General features: G+C 41.7%; 1 protein-coding gene across 8 annotated transcripts in view; it reads left to right on the forward strand.

Annotated features, from left to right (window-relative positions):
* The window catches only part of SLC25A13 (solute carrier family 25 member 13), a 193,176-nt gene that overhangs the window by 106,304 nt on the left and 61,198 nt on the right, over nt 1–25,674 (forward strand). For all 8 annotated transcript variants that reach the window (XM_086695884.1, XM_086695876.1, XM_086695865.1 and 5 more), the window contains 6 exons: nt 8,974–9,120; nt 11,206–11,344; nt 12,088–12,181; nt 12,411–12,495; nt 16,522–16,606; nt 17,372–17,530. In XM_086695884.1, coding sequence (XP_086552010.1) covers nt 8,974–9,120; nt 11,206–11,344; nt 12,088–12,181; nt 12,411–12,495; nt 16,522–16,606; nt 17,372–17,530 — 709 coding nt within the window. The remainder of the gene's footprint in view (nt 1–8,973; nt 9,121–11,205; nt 11,345–12,087; nt 12,182–12,410; nt 12,496–16,521; nt 16,607–17,371; nt 17,531–25,674) is intronic.

The following is a 25,674-nucleotide window of genomic DNA, read 5'->3' on the forward strand; positions in this document are numbered from 1 at the left end:
TCTTTTCTGTATGAAATGGACATTTTGGTTATTCAGATCTTGAGCCCTAGAGAGTAGAGCTCTGCGAGTCCGCTGTTCCCAGGTGCTGGTGGTTGTCCCATGTCCCTCCAGGGGTCAGAGATTCACTAATTAGCTGTCGTCTAGGCCTTACAGTCACCATCACTTACGGTTTGCTGCTCTATTTGCTGTGGCATCCTGGTAGAAGGCAACACTTTGAACACAAAAAACAAAGTGTTTCCCATCACCACCAAACAAAAGGAGACATAACCTTCAACCATGGCAACATCAAATTCTCAAGTTTTGGAATCGATAGAACACTTCGAGTGTGAACAAAAAACAATCACTAGTAGTGGAACTCACTAAAGTCACAATTGTTTAAGCAGGTTAGTGGACAATAACAAAGTCATTGTTTAGGACTGAGAAAGCCAAGTGATTTGTACCTCCCTTTTGTCCCTCACTTTGCCATCTGTATTAGTTAAAATCTCTAGACCATGGATCTTTAGTAGTCAGAGACCATGATTATATCTGCATTTTTAACATGTGAGTGCTTTTTATGTTGATCTTTAAGTTGGACCAGATGGGGTCTGCAGTACAGCTTCGGTACTGTTTCCTAAATACAGCATCAACTTGATATTTCAAAATGAGATAATGAGTAAAAGTAGCTAATGTTGTTTGCCCTCAGCTCTTCCAGGAGATTAGATTCTATTTTGCATTCAGTTGGAAGCCATTGCCGGTTTGGTGATGGGTGACCAGAGATGTGGTAACATCCCAGTCAGTCGGAGAATTAGATGCAGGGCACATTTCATTCACATCGCACTTGCCCCTCTCCGGGCAAAGGAAATCAGAATTCATTGTGCTGTTGTGCCCATGGTGTTCGCCAGCTTGCTGTTTTGTTGAGCAGCCTGGTGTGCAGGCTTTTACAGTAGCATCCTGGTAAAAATGAGCACTCTGTACAGCATCTCCCTAGCTGCTACCCACTGTGAAGTTTAACATTAAATCAGAAGAGCAAGGAAATCGAGATGAAAACGTCTGTACTTGGTTTCTGTGGAGGTGTTGCTGCGCATGTGGTGCCACAGGCAACAACGCTTCCAAAGACTGTTTTAATTAAAAGCCCCACCCAGTGAATTGGGGGTCAGATTTCACCCTGAATTCTGCAAGTCTGACTGCATGGGTGGGATATGGGGGGCACAGAATTTGGAACTATTCAGTGTGGGAACTGCTCATCTCTCTACCTGTTCTTTTGCAAGGTCTCTTTTTAACTCTGTTTAATATGTGGATCTTTAACTAGACTTTCCCCTCCAAATTCGCATAGGATTATGAAAATGAAGTGCACGCTTATATGTTCGACAGTTTACAAGTTCTGATACTCAATGTAATACAGAATTTATTTGAAGTAGGATTAACTGTGATACCATATTTTTAAAGCAAACCTTTATTCATTTTGTTTCTTGTTTTCATAAAGAATTACCTACATTTTCTCTGGAATTCTTCTACCCACCCCCACTCCTAAACAAGAATTCTTCTGCGTCATGTCCTTATTGATAACACCCTGCTTTTTATTAAAGTTTTAGATATTTTTTTTCTTAAATTTCAAAACTGTACAAAACATAAAACATGCAAACTAGCCAGGGGTCTTTTTTCTTGTTTTGGTGTTCTTGGCTTTGTAATATAAATCATCTGGATCTGCTTGCTTGTTTTGAAGGTCTGTTGGTCTGTTTTTTGTTGTTGTTTTGTTTTGTTTTTGTTCTGATAAATTATCCTCAGGCTGAAGCACAAAACTTGCATGTCTGAATAGAGGTGGAGAGAATTTTTGCATTCAAAATATACCCACCTGAAAATTGGAGATTATTAAGGAAATGACAGGCCTGGAACTATTAGAAGCATGAATGTTAGACCTGAAGTGGCGTAACCCCCTCTATATGTTTATTTCTGTACAGCTAGCAATTTTGAAGAGTTTGATTTTTTTCTTTCCCTCCAGCAATCTGAATGGGTGTGTTGAAGTAGGTGGAAACTGCGGCAGTAAAAGCCTATTCCGTTAATCATCACGCACCAGAATAGTGGGAACAGAAAACCGTTCCCTGGCAAATAAGAAAGAGAAAGTGGGCCTCCTTTCACGTGCTTGAGCAGAACTGCATTCGAGATAGCTGTGCTGCTCCTTGCTCGGCGACCTTCCGGCCTCAGGTGAAGGACGGCCCTTTCTCCTTGGTCCCCGCCGTCCCCGTCAACAGCACTTCGCGGGCACCCTGTGCCTGGCACCCATGGCTGTGTGTCTTCCCAGCTCTCTGGCTTTCCCACAAGGTCACAGGCCCTCTGGTTTGTTGTCTGTACTCCCTTTTTTAGATATCAGTTCCATTTTTTGTCATCTGTCTGCTCTGTGTCATATTTGTGTCATATGTACTGTGGGGTGACCTCATCTGTTTTCTGCAACTGTTATTTCTTTCTTCTGGTTTTTGGGAGGCTTCCCCCTAAAGGGAACAGGCAGTCCGTGTAGGTTAACAGGTTAAGATTGTGGGTCCACAGCCAGATCGTGCAGGTGCCACTCCAGTTTCATTCTCAGCATCCTCTGACTCTCAGCTGCTCTTTTCCTCATTTTCCCCATCCACAAAATGGAGATGATGGTAGGGCCCACCTTGCAAGGCTATTGGGAGGATTCAGAGAGATGAAATAGGAAACACAGTAGTCCCTGGAGCAAAACACACTCTTAATAACACTTAGTAAATGTTAACTTTTGGCTTTCTTCCCCCTGGAATCCTCCTATCTACATTTCCCAAATTTACATTTCTGTCTGTATCTCTAGCTTTCTTTTGTTTATAGCTCAACTTTTTTATTTTTTTATTTTTTATTTTTGAGAGAGAGAGAGAGAGAGACAGTACAACAGGGGAGGGTCAGAGAGAGAGGGGGACACAGAATCCGAAGCAGGCTCCAGGAGTTGAGCTGTCGGCACAGAGCCCGACATGGGGCTCGAACCCACGAACCGGGAGATCATGACCTGAGCCGAAGTTGAGACGCTTAACCACTGAGCCACCCAGGAGCCCCTGTAGCTCAACTTCTGTGTATAACTTAAACTCATCTGCTTCACGTTTCTCATTGTGGTCAACTACCTCGTCTTTTTCCTTAGGTGTTTTCCTTTATGGTTGATTTTTCTATCTCCCTCATCATCCAGGGTGAGAATTCTTTGAGATCTCTCTTGCTCCATTTTTATATACAAATCCTCACCAAAACAGATTTTCTTAAAATCTCTTTTTCAGTTATCTGTTACAGTGCTCTTACATTATGATTTTACCCAAGGCAGCATATAAGCTAGTGGTTAGAAATCTCATTTTTGGAATCAGAAGGTATCTCGGCATAGATCCCGGGCCTGCCGCTTCCTAGCTGTGAGACCTTGGACTTGTTAGTTAACCTCTCAGAGCTTCAGCGGCCTCTCTGTGAAATGAAGATAGTATCACTTCAGTGAATTATTGTGAGGCTTAAATGAAGTACATTTTTTAAGTTCTTGGCATGCCCCTGGCCAATAGTAAGTGCTTAGGCATTCAGCTATTACCACTATTCTCCACTGTAGCTGGTCTTCATCTCTCTGTTTTTATGGACAGTTCAGAATGACTCAACAGAACCACTGTTCCTTACTAGGGGGTTTTTTGAAGGACTCAAAGAACTTATACTGAAAGGGTCTTTAGAGGATTTTAAACCATTCACCTTGACAAAAATCAAAGGTACCACTTAGTTAGTGGCCGTCATGCATGATGTGTGGTTTTTACAACCCTGTGTGTAGATACTGCAGGGGCTCTAAGATACATACACCCCTAATCCTCCTAGGAGTGTCATGATTGATATTTGAGCTCTTTTCATTCCTGCTCTGAACTTCAGATTTTTGTCATCGTAACATATTGCTTCCATAACTCCTTCACTTAAAATAAATAAAATAAATTCCTTGACGTATGTTCCCCAGCCTGTAGTTGGACAGATATTGCCAGTGACTGGAAACGTGCTACTTTATAGTGTAGCCCATTTCATTGCTGAACAGCTGGACAGATTAAATACTTTTGTGTTTTGTGCTAAAAATCTGATCCCTATGTATTTTTTTCTCTGTTCATTTTTTTTTTTTTTTAAAGAAATACAGAGAGCCAGTCTGACTTTTTTCTTTTACCTGATGGTCCTTTAACCTTTAAATATTTGAGTCTAACTCTTGGTTCTCTCATTGTTCTCTACTCCTCTGCTCATTTTGGAAATGACCACAATTTTACATGTGCCCTGCCCCGTGCATACCAAATACTCTGTGTCTCACTTTTATCCCCCTGGGTTCAGATCTGGGAACCATCAGGGTCTTGGATCTACATGTATGCGTTAGGTTTTCTTTAAATAGCTTTAGAGGTGTCAGTGAAAAGCTTTGATTTTAAGTCACTCTGCCATCAATAGTAAGCCTGAATATTTATTTCAAAAGTCATTCATTCTCGTGTTAAGTATTTACAGAGTTTCTTTCTGTTGGCTCCCACAGGCCTCCTTATTTGTCTTTCTCTTCCACAGTCTCTTGCGGTTGTGAGTAGGTGAATAAGGCCAGGAGAAGAAGGCCTTTAGATTTGGTTCCCCTTCTCCACGGTCTCTGCTGTTGGGAAAACAATCCTAGCACTGTGCGCACACAGAAGACTTTTTCCTTAATGAAAAAGTCTCAGAGATGTTATTGTTTTCTCATGAAAGCTGGCAATGAAAAATCTAGAGCATCAAGAATAATTTAAAAGCAAACTAGATTTTTGTCTTTTCGTAGTTATTAAGATTCTTGTCAGATGTATTTTGTGGTTAGATTCCTGACAGCAGCATTATTCAGGCTCCCCAGGTGGTGTGTTGGGGTGTCGGGAGCATTGTCAGTGGGCACAACTGCTTGGGTTTGCATTCCACCTTCACTGCTTCCGGTAAGACCTCAGTTTCCTCAACTGCCACGATGAAGTTCATAAATACTGCCCATCTCCTAGGGTTGCTGTGAGCAGTGAGTTTATTACTGTCAAATGCTTTAGAACAGCATCTGGTGCATAATATTTTTTTTTCAATATATGAAATTTGTTGTCAAATTGGTTTCCATACAACACCCAGTGCTCATCCCAAAAGGTGCCCTCCTCAATACCCATCACCCACCCCCCATCAACCCTCAGTTTGTTCTTAGTTTTTAAGAGTCTGTTATGCTTTGGCTCTCTCCCACTCTAACCTCTTTTTTTTTTTTTTTTTTCCTACCCCTCCGCCATGGGTTTCTGTTAAGTTTCTCAGGATCCACATAAGAGTGAAAACATATGGTATCTGTCTTTCTCTGTATGGCTTATTTCACTTAGCATAACACTCTCCACTTCCATCTACATTGCTACAAAAGGCCATATTTCATTCTTTCTCATTGCCACATAGTATTCCATTGTGTATATAAACCACAATTTCTTTATCCATTCATCAGTTGATGGACATTTAGGCTCTTTCCATAATTTGGCTATTGTTGAGAGTGCTGCTATAAACATTGGGGTACAAGTGCCCCTATGCATCAGTACTCCTCTATCCCTTGGGTAAATTCCTAGCAGTGCTATTGCTGGGTCATAGGGTAGGTCTATTTTTAATTTTTTGAGGAACCTCCACACTGTTTTCCAGAGTGGCTGTGGTGCATAATATATGTTCACTAAATGCTATTAACATGGTTATTATATTGGCTGAGGTCATAGCTTCATTTCTTCACCCAGGAGAAGAAATAGTCACAACATAAACAGATGTCCTTCACAAGACAACCCACATCTTCTGTAGGCTGCTTTTAGTTTGAAGAAACACTTAGCTAAATGTTTTCACTATATCCTACTATTTAGAGAACTGTGTACAGTTAGCTTCTTGCTTTTCATGGAATTTATGATGTCCTCGGTCTTTCAGAGCTGTTGGAAATGTGTTCTAAAGTTGTTCATTAGAGTTCAGAGTGTGTTCATGTTCTGTGATCAAGGGATCCCTGCTAGTAAATGCGTAATCCCAAAGTGTAGGCACGGAAATGGGTAGTGACACCATCCTCACTACATACAGATGCACTCCCTGTTCTGCCACAGGAGCATCCACCTCCACTGTGATGTCTGTTCCCCACTTTGAAATTGCGAGCAGGTTGGTCTTGGTCTAAGTTCTAAGGAAATGATGTGGCTAGGAATGGGGTGGTCAGGGAAAGGGATGCCATTTTTGGTGTCATGGTCTGAGGATCCCTAAGACTAGTTGAGTTATAAACTAGGGGAAATGATAAATAACTGAACATACCTTCTGCCGTTATTGAGAGTAATCTTGCCTTACAATAGCTTTAGCAGTGGTCTGGCAATTCAAAGGAGACTGTTCATTTACTTCCAATTGAATACATACTGTGGTCATTTTTCACTACAGGGTGTTTAACAGTCGGTTTCTTCCTCTTAAATTGGAGGCACTTGTACAGAGAACCCCTTTTTGTTCAGTGGAGTGTGATTTCTTCATTCAGTTGGTTTTATAGACTACCTATCATTGAAGATTATGGCTGTGGTTTATTGAGTGCCTAGTATGTCTAAAGTATTCTGCCTCCACCAGGAGAGGGATGAACAGGACACAATCTCTTTTCCCTAGCAGGGTGGGGGAAACACAGGAATCTAAACAACTGATTCAAATAAGAGGAAATAAGACAAGTCTTATAATTGAGGTTCAAGCAGGGAGCCACATGATCAGATCAGTTGTTTTCAGTTAAGAGACCTACTTATATTTACTTAGGTGGTGGCGTTTGAGCTAAGCCTGGAGGATGTGGTAGGATTTCAGGAACTAGAGAAAGAGGCTGCAGTCTACACCGGGAGGAGGGAGGAGTGTGGACAGAGGTAGGAGTGTGTGGAAGTGCTGGAAGGGCTGAGCATGGGTGCTGGAGACTAGGCTGAGAGTAGCTCCTTTCAGGGTCTTGAGTTTAGTGATGTGTGATTTCATGGTCTACTCTGAGCCGTTATGGATTCTGTTCCCGCAGATAGTGGTGGGAGATTGGGATCTGAGAGTCAAGCCTTCTGAGAAATCCTTGAGACCTAGGGGAGTAGAGTAAGGAGACTTGAGGACAGAGGGCTGACAGATGCCTCCCATTTAAGTGGAAGTGGTACCAGGGAGGTAAGGGTCCCATAAGAGACTTCGGGCAGGGACAGGCTCGGATCAGAACTGGCAGATGCTGTGACTGAGAAGAGGCTTTTGAGTAGGATAAAAACTCTGATTCTGACTATTGTATTTTAAAATTTTTTATTGTAGACATTTTCAAACTATACATAAGTAGAAAAGTATATTATACTGTGACCCACCATGTCCCCATTGTGCAGCTTCAATTATCAATATTTTATCAAGCTTCCTTCATCTCCCACCTTTCAGGGGAAAGAGAAGGGAGATAGGGGACTTCTAAGCACCATCAGGCTTGTATCACTTCTGCTGCACTTTAGTTTGCCCTACGTCATAAGGACAATTTGTTTTTATACTACTCTAAGTCATTATCTAGCCAAAGTTTAAAAAAATAGAGAATAGTAATTCTCTGTCAGCCAATTAAACTTCTTTTTGTTTAAATAATTTGAAGTCCTTGAAAACCACATCAGCAGTGCTTTTTAATTCTATAGAGATTATATCTTACTCTTTATTTTCTTTCTTTCTTTCTTTCTTTCTTTCTTTCTTTCTTTCTTTCTTTCTCTCTTCTTTCTTTCTTTCTTTCTTTCTTTCTTTCTTTCTTTCTTTCTTTCTTTCTTTCTTTCTTTCTTTCTTTCTTTCTTTCCTTTCTTTCTTTCTTTCGAGAGAAAGGTGGGTGGAGAGGGGCAGAGAGAGGGAGAGAGAAAATCCCAAGCAAGCTCTTCACTTGGATCACGGAGCTCGATGCAGGGCTTGAACCCACAAAATGTGAGATCATGACCTGAGCCAAAATCAAGAGTCTGAGGCTGCAATGACTGAGCCACCCAGGTGCCTGGAGATAAGATCTCACTCCAAGGGCGCGTTTGGGAAACAGGCAGTGTCGTGAGGAAGATAACAAAATGTTGTGGAAGGGATGCCTCTTCTACATGGCAGGTGATGCGTTTTGATGGGAGGCTGTTTATTTTGTATGTACACTTACTTCCTGTGAATAGCACTGGACATCTAAATCAAGCTTCCTGTCTTTAGATCATAGGACTTACAATAATAGTGGCAGTTTTGGCACCTCTGATCCACATACCATTCAGTTCCTAATCCTGGAGCAGGGGTCCTTATTTGGGACCTGTGGCCGTCTCCGGAGACTTTTTTTTTAGTAAGCTTCATGCCCAGTGTCAGGCCCAAGACCTGAGCTGAGATCAGGACTCAGATGCATAAGCAACTGAGCCACCCAGGCGCCCCAGCCAGAGACATTTTTGACTGTCATGCTCTTGGGCGTGAGGGGCTACCATCATCTAGAGGAAGGAGAGAGGAGAGGGATGCACAGGGCAGCTCCCCATAACAGAGGCTTAACCTGCCCCAAGTACTAGTAGTGTCAAGGCTGAGAAACTATATATTAGCAGAATACCGTATTTCAGAGGAGAACCGCCCTTCTTAGTTTGGTATTACATCACATGTTTGTGTACCAGGTTACTAATAAGAATTTTTCTATCTCCTTTGGAGAGAGGTTAATGTCTTCTAGATGTTTTTCATTGGATCTCCTGTATCATCTAAGTTGGGTTTGGCCATATCTTTGGGCCTACCAAACTTCATTCCAATTTTTGTTTTCTTTGTGTCCTTGGACTCTAGCAGAGCATGGAAGTGATTTGGTTTCTCTGGGTAGGAGATTTCAGGTAGAATGCATTTTCTGAAGACATGCTCATTGGTCTGAGCAAAGTTCTCTCTTTGGAGGAAGATGATAGCTTGAAGGTGTTATTTCACAACAGGTGAGTCTTGTTAAGTCAAGATATGATCTATATTTCTTCACCCTGATTTGAAATTGAGCAGTCTTTTGTCGTAATTGAGAAACATAAATTATTCCACTTTCATTTTTTGTAGGAAATACAATTGGAGCATGCAAAGCAAGCCTTTGTGCAAAGGGACAATGCCAGGACTGGAAAAGTTACAGCCATTGACTTCCGAGACATCATGGTTACCATCCGCCCCCATGTCTTGACGCCTTTTGTAGAAGAATGTCTAGTAGCTGTGAGTTGTAACTTGACCTAATGAAGCAGTTTATTTTACCTGGCAAAAGCTTGGTAAATAAGGGATTATAAAAACAATTCTTAAAAATTATGTAGAGTTTTTCAATTCAAACTAACGTTTTCTTAATGTGATCTCATATATTATCAGACTTCCCGACAGGGTATGTTTTGGCTAGTTTTAGTGAGTAGGTTGATTTGTTACCTGGATAATATGGAATATCTCAAAGAAACATGAGAACTGGGTTTTTAAAAAAAGGTAAAAACAACTTTATGATTTCATGTTAATTTTGCTTTATATCTCAAAGTATGTCAATATGTCATATTGTCATAGGTCATATGTCAAATGCTAATCTTCACTTTTGTCTATTCTCCAAGGCAAAAATTTTTTTAAAAATAGTGCATGAGATGTATTTCTTTGATCAACAGAGCAGAATCTCTAAACTTTAGATTCACTCATTCATTCACCATGTGTGTTTTGAGGCAACAGTGACACATAGGATGGGTGAGCCCCGTTCCTGTGTTGTAGCTTCCATGCCAGTGGGTGCCCAGCCCCTCTCCCTACCTCATGGACCTGGAAGGTATCCTATAACATTCTCTGCTGGAGGTTCTCAAGCCTTGGTCACAAAGCATAAGAATCACCAGGGATGCCTTTCTTTTTCTTAAAATTTTTTTTAACATTTATTTACTTTTGAGAGAGAGAGCATGAGTGGGGAGAGGCAGAGAGAAAGGGAGACACAGAATTGGAAGCAGGCTTCAGGCTCTGAACTGTCAGTACAGAGCCTGACGTGGGGCTTGAACTCATGAACTGCAAGATCTGATCTGAGCTGAAGTCGGACGCTTGATCGACTGAGCCACCCACGCGCCCCAGGGATGCTTGTTAAAAGTACAGATAACTAAGTTTTCTTCCAGGCCTATGGTTTTATCATCTACAGGTGCTGAGGTCCTAGAATCTAATCTCGAAAGCTTCCCAGATCATTCTGACAATCACACGGTTTTGGAAACCCTTACACTGTGGTTTGGTAGTCCCGGGGAGACTTTTGGGGTTTTTTCACCATGCTCTGGGTTTCCCACAATGCTTACCATAGGCAGGAACTCAGGATAGCTTTTCACTTTTTTTTCCCCTGGTGCCTCTTTTTGGAGGCATGGAATTCTGACAAGGCCTTTTCCACTCTGGCACTGTGTTAATCTAACTCCCTTTCTTGCCTTCCTCCTACCCTTCGCTATTCCATTTTAAACTCTTATATCAGCTATTTTAAATGATCACTAAGTGAAGATTTATGTGGTTGTTACTTTATAAATAAGTGCTTTCCTAATAAAAATATTTTGCTTTTTAGGGAAGGATAGAATTTGAAACCCCAAACTGAAGTTCCATTCATAACGGACATGCTATCTGTTTCCCTTGCCCCCCCCCTTGTGAAAAAAATACGGTTTCTTACAAATTCCGATTATCAGAATTCTGACCAGTTTTAACTCCTTTCAAAGCACATGACATCTCATAATTTTATCGTAATACGCTTGTTTGCTAGAAATCCCACCAATGTAAAGTCTGTACTTAAATGATTATTTATTGCTAGTTATAAGTAACATGACAGATCATGATATTAATGTTGGCTTGACCGCTTTTCATACTGTGTTTGTGTTGGAATAATATAGTTTTACATGTATAAGCACACACACATGTGTATGTGTATGGTGTAGTTGTGCATGTCTGAGCCTCTCAGAATTGCTCATTAGATGAAATAAACAAACTTATAAAACATTTCCAATTGAAATTTGAACTCTGTAAATTACTACTGGTCCTGTTGTTATAATCCTACACATGTATTTATTTAGTGTTCCAGGACTTATGTGTGGAAAGTATAAGCTCTGGTCGTGATTAGTTGCAGTTACTTTTAAAATTCACTTATAGCTTTTTTATTTTTTTTTTTAATGTGAAAGGAAAATACTTATGGCCATTTCTTTTCAGACATGCATTCTTGATTACTTCCAAAACTAGCATTTGATATATGTACTTCAGAATCTTCTTCATTCTATAAATCTTTTGTTTATTGTTCTTCTCCCATCTCTTATTTTCCACTTATTTGAGGCTGCTGGAGGTGCTACGTCCCATCAAGTTAGTTTCTCCTATTTTAATGGATTCAATTCACTCCTTAACAACATGGAACTCATTAGAAAGATCTACAGCACTCTGGCTGGCAACAGGAAAGATGTAGAGGTGACTAAGGGTGAGTGAGAATAAGTCTGAATTTTTGCCTGCAAGTATCTTGGTGTATTATTATTAGGGTGAAGAAGGCAACGGAGAGTTTATGTTATAGATTTTTCTATCCCATTGACACATATTAACCATATGGTACATGTGTGTTCTCCATCCTTTGATCAAACAAAAGTAAAACAGTCTTCAGCAGGTTTTAAATAAACTGAAGACAGTCTTTGAATGAGGGAACCATGCAAAATTTCTTAAATATTTTCAAATCATGCTAAAACCTGAGCTAAATTTGCAGCCTCTAAAGTGGCCTTCAAAAGTACGTGAGGAATTCCATAAACTTATACTGGTGACAACCTCAGAACAAGATATCAGCATGTTAATAGGATTTTTTTTCTTTTAACTGAGAAGTCCCTTAAGAATCCCACAGCATCATTAATAGAACCTCCCAGGACAGATGCATGTGAAGCTTCATACCTGCTTCCTTGTTTTCTTAGACCTGCGATTTCAATAACATACTGTGTCATTTTTTCAAAGCCTTCAGATGAGACACAAAGCGTTTAAGGTCAATATTAGAGAAACTGTTCTGCACACTCCTTCCAGATGAATGAAAGAATTGCAAAAATTCTTACCCTATTTGGATTTACTTGAATTCTGTGATAGTAAAGTTTTGTGATGTTCACTCATTCCAGTGCCTTGAGTTAATGCTGCATTTAGTGGCTATTCCTTGTTGAATCTTTCCCTTTTAACTCTTTTTCCACACAGAGGAGTTTGTTCTGGCAGCTCAGAAATTTGGTCAGGTTACACCCATGGAAGTTGACATCTTGTTTCAGTTAGCAGATTTATATGAGCCACGGGGGTAAGTTGGCCTTTTTTTTTTTTTTTTTTTTTTTTCTAATTAGCTTAATAAAAGGAGGTTAGGAGTTGGGGGTGGGAGGAGGGCAGCAAACTGGGAGAAAAAGAAGCCAAATTAAAGAGGACTCCAAAATATGGGAAACAAACAAGGGAACATTTTAAAATTCCATAACACGGATTTTAATGAACTTGTATTTTGTTGTCGCTTGTGCTTGTTTTTTTGTTCCCTCCAGACGTATGACCTTGGCAGACATTGAACGAATTGCTCCATTGGAAGAGGGCACTCTGCCTTTCAACTTGGCTGAGGCCCAGAGGCAGGTGGGCAAAGGGAGCAGACTTGCTCCCTTATGTTTCTGTAGTAGGGCACCCCCAGACCCTTTCTACTTGGTGGTGCCTTGTTGGTGCTGGTGTCTCACCTTCTAATTTAACATCTTGCACCAACAGTCCAGACGATTTCCAAAGGCTACAAAGAGAAATTACTTTAGAAAGGTTCTGATTAATAGACACTAGTTACTTTCGAAGATGGGGTGATTTCCTAACTGCATGCAAGTCTACCTCCCTTCCCCCCCCAACCCCCCCCAAAATAGACAGAAGCTCTTTTCTTCTTCCCTAAATCTTGTGTTGAGAGATGTGGGACAGAAGTCCCATTTTGGTGTCGCTGTCCCGGTGAAGTGACACATTGCTCACGGCAAGCTGCCTTTGCTCCGAAGAGAGGTACTTCATCAGCTCATTGTGTAACTGCCATGCCTTCCGTTTTTCTGAATATCAAAATGAGATAATTTTGTTTAGTCTGGAGTAATAGTTTGAAGGCTTTTAGACTTCTTTTCTCTGTGAAAGGATTCATAAGTTATGTGGAAACAATTTGAGGAATGCTAAATTTTATTTTATGGTTAACAGAAACCAATCTCTTGAAGTCATGAGAGTCAGAAACTTAAGACATGGGCCCTCCTCATTTAACTCTTGCCCTACTCTCTATAGATCAGGATTAGAGAATAAAAGCTTTCATAGCATGTGTTGTGCTTACACGATGTTTGTAAAGTAAATCCAGTCACAGACGAGCGTCATTTTAGAAAAATACCTCCTTTAAGGCAAAGCCATCTCTGAATCCTATGAGACTTAACAGTTTTTGGCTTGGAGCTCTGGGTCTGTACAGAGACGCCAGTTTGACCACAATGGGTTGATGCGGGCTGCATTTTTAGGACTGGCAGGCCTCGAGCCAGCACCCCTTCTTTCAGCCCCCCCTCCCCCCCTCCCCCACGCTGAATGCACTGGCAAGTTTTGTGTGCAGCATGTAACTCAAAGTGGTGGGTGTGTGCTCAGTAAATCCTAACTAGGCACCTCTGGAAAACCAGCTGGCTGTTGTTAAAAGAGGGAGCTGATTTCCCTGAGTGCAGGAGAGAGAAGTGTATAATCACGTGCAGCGGTAGAAGCAACATTGGTCTCCTCCCTTTGATTTTTAAACACTGCTTACCAGATGATTATCTCTTCGTCTCTATGTGACTGGCTGTTATAGAAATTTGGGGATTAAGAAAAAGCAGAGGTTTTTTTTTTTTTTTTCTTTTTTTTTTTTTTTAAGCTTCCTTCTGTCCTCCAGCTGACAGTGGTATCCCACAATTTTTCCTTCCTGCCCTCTGCAACTTTTGAGAGATTTTGATGGGTGCTCATTGATACTGGCCATGCAAGGGTTAGACGAGATTGATGAGATTTACAGCAGGAAATGATTGGCTGCGGCTTAGAGGTGTAGAGCAATTCACAGTGGCCTTGCCTGGAATATTCTTTGCTATGTGAACACCAGTAGGCCTGACAACATTGACAGGACTCAAGCAATGGAGGTCATCCACCTGGTAGGCTCTGTGCTACCATTTATCCTAAACAGAGGAGTGCAGGAATAGGAATCTTTCTTGTCTCATGAGCTTGCTACATTTCAAGCTTCAGAAAAGTTACATGAAAGTCTGGGATTTTGTCTATTTTGTCTTTTAGATGAAGAATTAGTGGTAGTTGTACATCTGCCTCCCCCACCCCCATCCATTATTTTCAAAATACTTTCACTCACTATTTTGATGCCAGAACCTTTCTGAGTATTACCTATTTGTATCTATATAAGAAGTAGTGCCTTTCTTAGGGATGCATTTGTCAAAATGAGGGTTCTCGTGATTTCCATCTATGCAGAGATAGAACTGGAAACACCCCATGGCATTTGCAGAAGAAATGTTTTACATTCCTGAAGATGCATATTTCTTTAAATTTTTTTTTTTTTTTAACGTTTATTTATTTTTTTGGGACAGAGAGAGACAGAGCATGAACGGGGGAGGGGCAGAGAGAGAGGGAGACACAGAATCAGAAACAGGCTCCAGGCTCTGAGCCATCAGCCCAGAGCCCGATGCGGGGCTCGAACTCACGGAGCGCGAGATCGTGACCTGGCTGAAGTCAGACGCTTAACCGACTGCGCCACCCAGGCGCCCCATGAAGATGCATATTTCTATGTAAAGCTATTTTCAGTTAAATGACTCTAAAGGAGATTCCAAGTTATCTCATTGTATTAGAATTGTGTTACATTGACAGCAGCTAAAATTCAGTGGGTTGATAGCTGGGGTTGGTAATTATTTTCATTGTTCATTATTTTAATTATCATGACTTTTGGAAAAACAAATTTTACTGAATATATTTATTCATTCAACAGGTATTTATTAAGCACTAACTATGTGCCACCCTCATTTGACAACTTTATATGACATAAAATTACTTGTATTTATGTAGACAGAAAAATGCAGTGCTCTAAAATGTTTTGGCATCAAAAACACAGTAAGGATAATAAGGTCCAAAGAACAAAAAAATAACAACTGACTGGCCGGAAGCGTGAATTTAGAAAAAGTGGGTAAAAAAGAGGAGAAAGTAACAATTACCTGCAAGACAACCTCCTTGTTAGGTCCACTGTAAATATTTTGAGTTATCTTTGTGTATTGAGGTAGCCAAAATGTTTTAATGTGTGTTTTTTTTTTTTTTTAAGGAGAGAGACAGAGCATGAGCGGGGGAGGGGCAGAGACAGAGGGAGACACAGAATCCGAAGCAGGCTCCAGGCTCTGAGCAGTCAGCACAGAGCCCGATGCGGGGCTCGAACTCACAAACCGTGAGATCGTGACCTGAGTGGAAGTCAGACGCTTAACCTACTGAGCCACCCAGGCGCCCCTTAATGTGTTTTTATATGCATACACATACCCACAAATAATGTTGAATAGAAATAACATATTGCACGCGGTCTTTAACATTGTTCTTAAAAGATTATGAGATATTTCAAACATTTATAAAGTTAAAAAGAATCATATCCTGAATACCTGTCTACCTGCTGTATTCTTTTTAACCTGTTTTCACTTTATAATACCTTATGAACATTTTTCTTAACATTAACATTTTACAATGACATACAATTTCATTTTAAGGCTGTAACATTTTTTAAAGTTTGTTTATTTATGTAATCTCTACACCCAGTGTGGGGCTCAAACTCATGACCTTGAGATCAAGAGTCGCATGTCTCCAACTGAGCCAGCCAGGCACCCCAAGGTGCAACATTTTTAACTGGTCCTCTCTTACTGGACATTTAGGTTATTCTCAGAGTTTTTGCTCTTAAAGCAGTGTTGCTTTTTAACATTCTGTTAGCTTGATCCTTGTTTACATACATAATTATTTTCTAGTCTGATTTTTTATAAGTAGAATTGTGGGGTCAAAGGTTATATACAAGAGTTTGGGTGTATATTACCAAGTTTCTCTTCAGGTTTATTCTAGATTAAATGGCAGGTTTGAGAAGCCCCATTTTTATCAACTCTTGCCAGACTGGGCGTTGCCATTAGAAAAGAAACTGTGGTGACAGATGGTAGTTAGATTTATCATGGTGAACACTTCACAGTGTAGCTCAATGTTGATTCACTGTGGTTTACACCTGAAACTAATACATTGTATGTCGACTATACTTCACTAAAATGAATAAACAAAAACCTCCCAAACCTGCCCGTTTGCTTGATGATGAATGATGTATCATTAATGTTTTTAAGTTTGTGTCTCCTTGATCACTAATAAGAATTAAACATTTGAAAATAGGTTTATAACATTTGGGGGGGGTACATAGTGGTTTTCATTTTGTTCAAATTTGATTTTCAGCACTAACAACAGTAATAGCTTTTCCTTAATTAGAACAACAGAATCTAACCCTACCTTCCTCTTTGATGTTTCAGTTTGTGTCCTGAATTTGGAACCCGGTGGGCAATTTAAAAAAATCATATGTGCTGATTTCTGTTCTGTCCTTCTTTCTGTCTCTGTCTCCCCTCCCCGATTCCCAATTGTGCAAAGAAGAAGGCCTCCGTCGACTCATCCCGACCAGTTGTCCTGCAGATTGCAGAGTCAGCCTACAGGTTTGGTCTGGGTTCCATTGCTGGAGGTTAGTTATGGATGAGTGCAAATTTTTCACTTTTATTATGCCTCTGATATTTTTTTCTCTGATTTCCACCTTGCAGTATTAAAGGACAAAGCCTTCTTTGGTCTTTCCAAGCCAGTTACCTGTCTTCACCTCTGAGATGGAACAAAAGCAAAGGGAACTTCCCCCCATACCTGCATGTGATCAGGGACTTCGAAGTGGCTTTTTCTCTTACTTATCTCTTAGCATCTACTATAGGCTTTTTATTTTTTATTTATTTATTTATTTATTTATTTATTTATTTATTTATTATTTCAACGTTTATTTATTTTTGGGACAGAGAGAGACAGAGCATGAACGGGGGAGGGGCAGAGAGAGAGGGAGACACAGAATCGGAAACAGGCTCCAGGCTCTGAGCCATCAGCCCAGAGCCCGACGCGGGGCTCGAACTCACGGACCGTGAGATCGTGACCTGGCTGAAGTCGGACGCTTAACCGACTGCGCCACCCAGGCGCCCCTACTATAGGCTTTTTAAAGATGGGTGAATAATAAGGTTAGGCTGTAGGTAATGCATAGGTAAAACTTTGAACTGTCTATGACATCATTTTATCAGAGACACTTGAATGAAAATCCACAATTGTTTATTAGGAAAATGAGTACAGTTTTAAAATCCGTACATGCAGAATTTGTTTCTTTCCTCGATCAGGCTTCTCTTTGATGTTAACCACCTTCCCCTTTCCTCTGACTGACCTTTCTTCCTTCTGAAATACTGGTTTTATTTGATTTTAGCTGTCGGAGCCACTGCCGTGTATCCCATCGATCTTGTAAAAACTCGAATGCAGAACCAACGATCAACGGGCTCTTTTGTGGGAGAACTTATGTATAAAAACAGCTTTGACTGTTTTAAGAAAGTGCTACGCTATGAAGGCTTCTTTGGACTGTATAGAGGTTAGTGCCATGTGCTGAATTCATATAAGGTGAAATAGTAGCCGAAGGTTTGGTTTTCCATCTGTGTGCCTGAAAAGTATTAGGGAGACTGCATTACAGTGGAAATGCAGCAGATTCTCAATTATCCATGCTAATGGGAGTAGGCTGGAGGCATCTAGGGCATGGCTAATCAAAACAGCCCATAATCTGAAAGCCATTTATATTGCTCTGTAGTATGTTTTATTTCTTAAAATAATTATTTTTTATAAATATCTTCAGTGGGTTTTTTAGAAGGCTTATATTGTTTGTCTTCTTGAAAGAATTCCACTCACCACCTAAGAGGGAAAGGCATCTTGGGGACAGGACTGAGCCTACTTGGGATTAATGATTGTCCTTGAATATACCACATAAAAGTCTGTCAAGTGGATAACCAGGGGTTCAGTGGAGCCCTCATTTACTGCCTCTTAGTTAAAGTTGCCCCTTCCTTCCTCTGACTCTGTACCCAGTGGAGTTGATTCACACGCCACTCTAACAGGGGGTCCTGTCCCGCTTCATCTAAGCCCTGTCCTTCAGTCATCTAAGGTTCATGAAGCAATGAGAACAGTAGTGAGATGTATGTCATCACTAATAGAAAAGATCCCACAGGTCCTGACTACCCTTCCATTGGCATTGGCCTAAAGAGGCTTGACTTGGCTTCCCCACCTCTCTGTATTGCCTTAGACAAAGAGAAAAGAAGAATTTTGCATCAGCTAGAATACAGTATTGCAGGGCGGTTCCAGCTGAGCCACTTTGCCATTTGGCAACTGCGCTACTGGCGGGGTCTTCCCTGCCTTCCAGTGCTTGCTGTAGAAGAAAACAGTATTTAGTACTCTGCAGAGACAGACCTTGAAACTGGCAGTCATGTAGACCTGGGCCTGTAGGCCTCTTCTGCCATCTGCTGACTCTAGTCTTCATCTTAAGCACCCAAGTTTAAAAAAAAAACAAAGACCCCTCTTGAAATCTCTCACCTTAGAAACTAAGAGGTTTTAAACTCCAGAGAAGGTCCGTTTTGCAGGTTCTATTGTGGAGGTAGATAACTCCCATCAAAGGCCTTTTGATCTTTTCTCTGCCCTCTTTCCCTCACCCCCTGCCTCTTCTTACAATTGAGAAGGTCTTTGACCCCAGGTGATTGATGATGACCCTTACAGGGTCACTGCCTTCCATTTGAAATACTTTTCTCTCCTGGTGACAACAAACCTCACAGATGAAATGTCTCCCAAGTAGTACAAGGTTAATGTCACAGTGCCTGCTTTGCAGTGATTCTGGCAAAGGCTGCCACCTTACCTGTCCATGTGGGTTTTCTGCCTGGAGACATTTGAGCCTCAAGCCAGAAGGAGGACAGAGCCTTGTCGTTGCTTCATAAACTACTTTTATGGCCTTCCCTTGGTATTGGATTTAAATGTCAAGAGTGCCTTTAGGATTGTGAGAAATACTTTTTGTCCTGCTGAATTTCTTTAATATGCTTGTGTTGACCTGGTTTGACTTAACATTGAGTCCCTTCTCTTTCCTCTTTGACCAGTGTGACAAATCTTGATTCTTGGTTGCACCTGGATTTTCTTCCTTGACCTATTCTTTTAACCCCACAGACAGAACAGCTTAAAGCATACCTGAGTACTGGTTACTGGGCTAATAATACAGGCTATCCCACAAACCTCTTGCTATTTCAGTGATTACATCTGTAAGATGAGGGGGACTGGTTTTAACTCTTAAGGGAAGGGGAGTCAGCCTACTACTAGAGATGGAGGTTCACTTTGAAAACCAAAGAGGCAGTCCTTACCTTTTTCCTGGTTTAGAAATTTAAGCCATTTATCTCACCTGTTTTGGGTGCCTGAACCCTAATGGGTTCTCTATCAGAGGATGCTAAATAAATAGACTATGAGTCTAAGAGTAATTCTGGGAGTCATCTGTATTTATTTCCTCTGTTTTCTAGTAAATAATTATAAAGCAACAGATCTACTGTAAAACCTTGTTTAGCTTTGTTCTGTAGTTTGGATCTTGAGAGCAAATAGATGATTGGCAGTTCAGGTTTAAAAAAAAATGACTTATAATCTTGCTTTCTAAAAATGACCTGTTCCTCTTATTGACTGGTTGGGGACCACTTCTTCTTAGTGCCTTACACATAATCATTAATTAATAATAATTGTATGTAACTGCTTATTTGTAAATGCTGGGCGAGAGAGAGCAGATGAAAATGGGAATCTGTCAGTACTAGCAGAAATTATAATGGAAACAACAAGACCTGATGTACTCCTGGGAATCGGTATTATAACCCGTGTGTACAAAGTCAAGATAGAACACAGCCTACATGAGATTCTTTGACTATAAATTTCTTATTAAATGTAATTTTAGTGTTTACAAATTTTATTCTAGGGCGCCTGGGTGGCTCAGTTGGTTAAGCGTCCAACTTCAGGTCAGGTCGTGATCTCGTGGTTTGTGAGTTCAAGCCCCACATTGGGCTCTGTGCTGACAGCTCAGAGCCTGGAGCCTGCTTCAGATTCTGTGTCTCCCTTTCTCTCTCTGCCCCTCCCGCACTTGTGCTCTGTCTCTCTCTGTCTCTCAAAAGTGAATAAATGTAAAAAAAAAAAAAAAAAAAAAAAAAAATTAAAAATTTTATTCTAGGGGGAACTTAAATTTCAATTTTGGGAATTTAGAATCGCCTCTGATAACGCTTCATCCAGCAGGAATGAGAAGGTGTCAAGAGGACATCTTGGATTTATAAACATGTTTTGAAATATCAAGTCTATTTTTTCTTATTATGGAATTTTGCTTAATGTGTAATTTTTCTGCATCAATACATATATGATTGCTAATATTTCCTGAATAGTATAATTTGGGAATGTTGCATAAGTAAGGTCTCTCCCCCTATTTTAAAATTATCTTTATGCATATTTCAGAAAAAAGTTGACAGTTAAGCTTGAAAGAAGGTGCTTGCAGGGTGTATCTATTAGAAGGTTAATAAGCATCTCTCTCCCTCTCTTTTTCCCTTTTCATTCCATAACAAGAATCCAGCTCTCTAAAGGGACACTGTTTTTGTACTGAGAAGTAATTCCTTGTGGCACTAAGTAATTCCTTAGTTCTTTCTAAGGAACTCTTGAGCACACTCCACCGCAGGTTGTTTTTCACTTTCCTCTCTCTGGCAGTCACCAGCATCTGCATGCGGTCCTGGAGGTTGTCCAGTGGTGAACAGGGAGTGAACTGGGATCACTGTCCCGGCGTCCAAAGGTGACTGATAATGCAGCTGTGGGGAGTGTCAGCAACCGCAGCAACTGTCCTCAGTGGACATGGTGCAGTCCCGTGCCCCACCCCCACCCCTGAGTGCCACGAGTGATTTTAGTATTGGGGTTTCTTCCGTATGACTATCCATGTCTCTCTGCAGCTCCCTGTCCCCTTGTCTCCAGGAGTTTCTTATTTGGTGTGTGTTGTGGGGTGGGGAGGGCAGGTCAGCAAGGATCCCCTTGGAAATCCTATAAGACTGACTCTACAGACCTCCTCTATTATGTAGACTACTTTTTTTACAAGAAAATGATCGATACTCCAAGGTTTTTCTATAATATTTGAAAATCAGACCCTCCAGGCTGAGTCTGTCTGTATGGAGGGAAATAACACCCAAGATAATCCAGATCTCCCTGAAGTACTTATAAAAGTCTTCCTGTGTTTCCAACCCACTCTGCAGCTTGATTTCATGCTCTCAGGTGTTTAAAATCCTTAATGAATTACCTCACAGTTCGTTTGGGTTGATTGAACCACGTGACCAATGAGTCAGTTATTAGCCTGCTGTGGACTTGGCATATTAAAGAGAAACAATTGTGAGGCACCTGGGTGGCTCAGTCAGTTAAGTGTCCGACCTCAGCTTGGGTCATGATCTTGTGGTTCACGAGTTGTAGCCCTGTTTCAGTCTCTGTGCTGACAGCTCAGAGCTGGGAGCCTGCTTCAGATTCTGATTCTCCCTCTCTCTCTGCTCCTCCCCAGCTCACTCTCTCTCTCTTTCTCTCAAAAATAAATAAAAACATTTAAAAAAAATTAAAGAGGAAACAATTTATTGGGTAATCATCCCCAAATAAATGCTCTTGCCGGTCCAGGAATAACTAATTTCTGCCTTTAAACTTTGCTATACTCTCCTCCCTCAGATGTTTCAGGTAAAGAGATGAGCAGCCTTAGAAATTGGGAAATGCTTGGGGGAGGACCTTTGGGGAGAATGACAGATTCAAGAGAAATCAGAATCTATGAGAAATACTTCTTTTTTTTTTTAATGTTTATTTATTTTTGAGAGAGACAGAGACAGGATGTGAGTGAGTTGGGGCAGAGAGAGAGGGAGGCACAGAATCTGAAGCAGGCTCCAGCTGTCAGCACAGAGCCTGATGCGGGGCTCGAACTCACAAGTTGTGAGATCATGACCTGAGCCGGAGTTGGATGCTCAGCCGACTGAGCCACCAAGGTGCCCCAATGAGAAACACTTCTTAAAGGAAGGTTTTTGTTTTTGTTTCTGTTGGTGGAAAGAACTATAAAGAAAACCTGCCAGAAAGAGAAATTCGATCATTTTATGAATTAAACTTAATTTGGAGCACTACTTAATCTGTGAGGTAACTGGCAAAATAAAAAAAAAATTTAATTAGACTACTGATTGTTGCGAAGTCTTAAATGGGTCTATTTCAAGTTGTCTGTGTAGTGCAAAAGCAGTCACCTTCCATCCTGGAATGTTCTCAAGGTGACATCTAGAGGATATTGTGATGATATCTCAGGAAGTTATTGATATGTTTGCATTCTGGAAGGAAGTTTTATCAAACAGCTAATTTAAGTGAGGCCTCTTGTGGTTAATGTCTCTACAGAAGGGAGTACCCAAATTACACGGGTCCATGGTAAAATTCCTTCTTGTGTAATTCTTGTGTATAAAAATAGATTTACAAAAAATTCTAGCACCCAAATAATGGATTCGAGTTTCTACAACTGTTTTGCATAACTTAAGAACGCATGTGTTTTGGAACCAGCTACAGGGAGTCCTTGAACTGCGCCAGTCATGGGTGTCTGTCCACATCCAGCAGAGCTTCTAATGAGCACAAACTAGATTGGTTTGAACCTTATTTTTTTCAGGTAGTTTTTGCACATTTCAATTTAGGGTAATAAGGTTTTGAAAGGATCAGAAGGCAGATATTTGCTTCTAGGAAACTGTAAGCTTGGATAATCACATCTGCAGAAATCTACAGTGAGCCAACTGTACTGAGCACAGGGTGTTAACGTAGGAGGCAGAAAGAGCACAAAGTCAGACCAAGGTGGGTGGGTGTGTTGTCAGAGGCCTGACAGGGCCAGATGAGAACAGCAGCGAGCTTAGAAACTTGGGAAAGATGATGAAAAGATTGAAGGAAACGAAGCCCAGCAAAGAAAAGGTTGAGTGAGGTAGCTCCAGGCCTCTAGGATGGTAATTTATAACCAGCTGCTGCCACTGCTGAGGCTGAAGCAAGGGGAGCAGATGAAACCTCGGCAGCAAGGAATTAGTTGAGCTGGAAGGAAAGATAAGCAGGAGTTGCCGTGTACCAACCATAGTGAAAAACTGAAGGAGGGGGATATGACCTTTCTTCCCAATGATCTTCACTTCTAGGAAACCAGCCCCGGAAACAGAGGAGGAGTCAAAGGAACTAAATCCTTCCTAGACTATAATCAGTATCATTCGTTCACATTTTGACAGTCTCTCAAAGGCAATCTGAGCCATGGCTGAGATATCAGATGGTTCTTGACATGTGCAGTAAAACACGTAACCCGGACGAGCGATCATTTACATCTGAACATCTGCACCATGCCCCACTCCCCCTGCCATTTCCCCAGCTCGACTGCACAGTCGAGGGTGGGGTTGGGGTGGTTCCCCAAGAGCCCGCTGCAGACCTGGAGTGAGCCCAATGCTCTGAAAGGGGATAGCCGAGGTTGAGGGGGGTGGGGTGGAAGCGCCTCATGCCTCAGGGCAATATGAGTCAAAGGTGGACAGACAAGCGGTTGGAGGGGGAGGGAGGAAAGAAAGCTTGAACAAGTGAAGAGAGAAGGCCATGGAACTAGGAGCAGGAATAAAAGCTGTGAGACTGGGTGCACAGAGTGCTGATAGGTCCAGAATGAAGGGTAATCTGATGTTGAAAGCAAGGAGGGGCTCTTTGGGAAGATGAGGGCAAGTGTGGTGGCCCCTGCGGGGAGGTCAGGAGGGTAAGAACATAACATCAGAGGGGTTTCCTCCGGGTTGAAACTAGATAACACAAGAAAGTGCTTCGCATGCCTTTTGCCAAAGGAGCAGGGATGGTGTATGCCCTGATCTCCCCTACCGAAGTCTGCTGCTTGGCTCTGCCCCACATGCCTTCTACCCTGTTGGACATGCTCTGCAGTACCTGTGTCCAAGCTGGGCTTGTTTTTGTCTGACCTGAGACAGAGATGCTGCATCGGTTATGGAGATTCTTCCTTGTTGTGGCCCCTTGGTGTCTGTGCCCCCACCTGTCTCCTCCAGCCTGGTCTTTTGGGATAGCTACTGCATGGTGGTAACCCTTCTCCGTGGACTGTCTGCCTGGCTCCCAACCTGCTTGCTGCTCCACCTGAGCCCAGTCCACAGTGCGTTCTCGACTCTGACTCGTTCACCAGGTTGTAACCTGCCACTTGGCCTTGCTGTTCGGTGCCTTCAGTGTTTTAAAGAGCCTCATATTCAGGACCCAGGAGGGGTGGGTGGAGGGATGATGTGGATGCCCACCATACATCCACCCTCCTTCTGTTGTGTGAAAGGGCCAGTCCACGCACGGCGCTAGCCCAGTGCCAGGCGGGACCCAGAGAAATGTCTTGGAACAGTCTGGGCCAGAAGAAAAGCGTTTACAGAGCAAAGGAGAAAATTGGAGCAGTAAGTCTACCAGAGTGAGCAGGGAAAAGCAGAGCACATGGGGGCTTGAGTGCGGTGGGGGAGCTGAATTCAGCTGAGTGCTGCTGCACAGTCACCAAATTCTTAGTGACTTGGGACGAGCTGCTTAGCCTCCCTAGATGCCAGTTTCCGTGAAGGAAGAGGATAGTGATGATGGTGATGTTGATGAAGATAAGAACAGACTGCAACAAAAATCACTTCTGTGGTACTTCCTGTGTGTTTGGAGGGCTTTACGTATATGAACTGATTTCATCTTCAGAACTGCCCCACGAAGATGGTACTGTGTTTGTGTCCATTTTATAGATGTAGAAACTAAGGTACAAAGAGATTGGGTAAGTTGTCCATAATCCCACAACTAATAGAGAACAGAGCCAGCATTCAGACGCGGCATCTGGACCCAGACTCCACACTCTTAATCATATGATTCTTCGGCTGCTCAGTAGAAATTGCATGGTAGAGAGTTGCTTATCTTCAGAGGTTGGGCACTGTTTAACTTTTTTTTTTTTTTTTTAATTTTTTAATGTGTATTTTTGAGACAGAGAGAGTGTGAGTGGGGGAGGGGCAGAGAGAGGGAGACGCAGAACCCAAAGCAGGCTCCAGGCTCTGAGCTGTCAGCACGGAGCCTGACATGGGGCTTGTCACGGGGCTTGACACGGGGCTTGAACTCACGAACCACGAGATCGTGACCTGAGCTGAAGTCAGACGCTCAACCGATTGAGCCACCCAGGCACCCCGAGCAGTGTTTAACTTTTTAACGGAAACATTTTAACTTAAAAACGTAAAGATATGTTGTTATTTCTGTGCTACTTCCTTATCTTTGCACAGAGTAAGCAGGGCCCCTAGACACTGTCAGCCAGATGTGCCCTCACATCTTGGGCACAGATCTTCTAAGGATAGGCATAATGCTATGAGGACAGCATTATACTCCTTACTTAATTCTGGACTGAATATGACTCAGGCCGAATTGCCTCTTGTAAGGAAGAGAATCAAGGATATGCCTTGGACAGGTTGATGATAGAAACATGACCTTTTTGGATACATTAAGAAGGTTGTGAGTAGCATCTAGCTCTTTGTATACATTTACTCATATAATTATTGTAATAAACCAGTGAGTCATCATTAGCATCCTTGGTTTTACCAGTGAGGAATCTAGAGTTCAAAGAATAACATCCCCAAGATCACTCAGCATGAAAAAGGTACAGACCTGGGAGTCAAGCCCAGGTCTCTCAATCTCCAAAGCCCAGGGTCC

Source organism: Puma concolor, chromosome A2 (genome assembly GCF_028749965.1).
Source record: "Puma concolor isolate L17-30 chromosome A2, mPumCon1.1.hap2, whole genome shotgun sequence".
Lineage (NCBI taxonomy): Eukaryota > Metazoa > Chordata > Mammalia > Carnivora > Felidae > Puma > Puma concolor.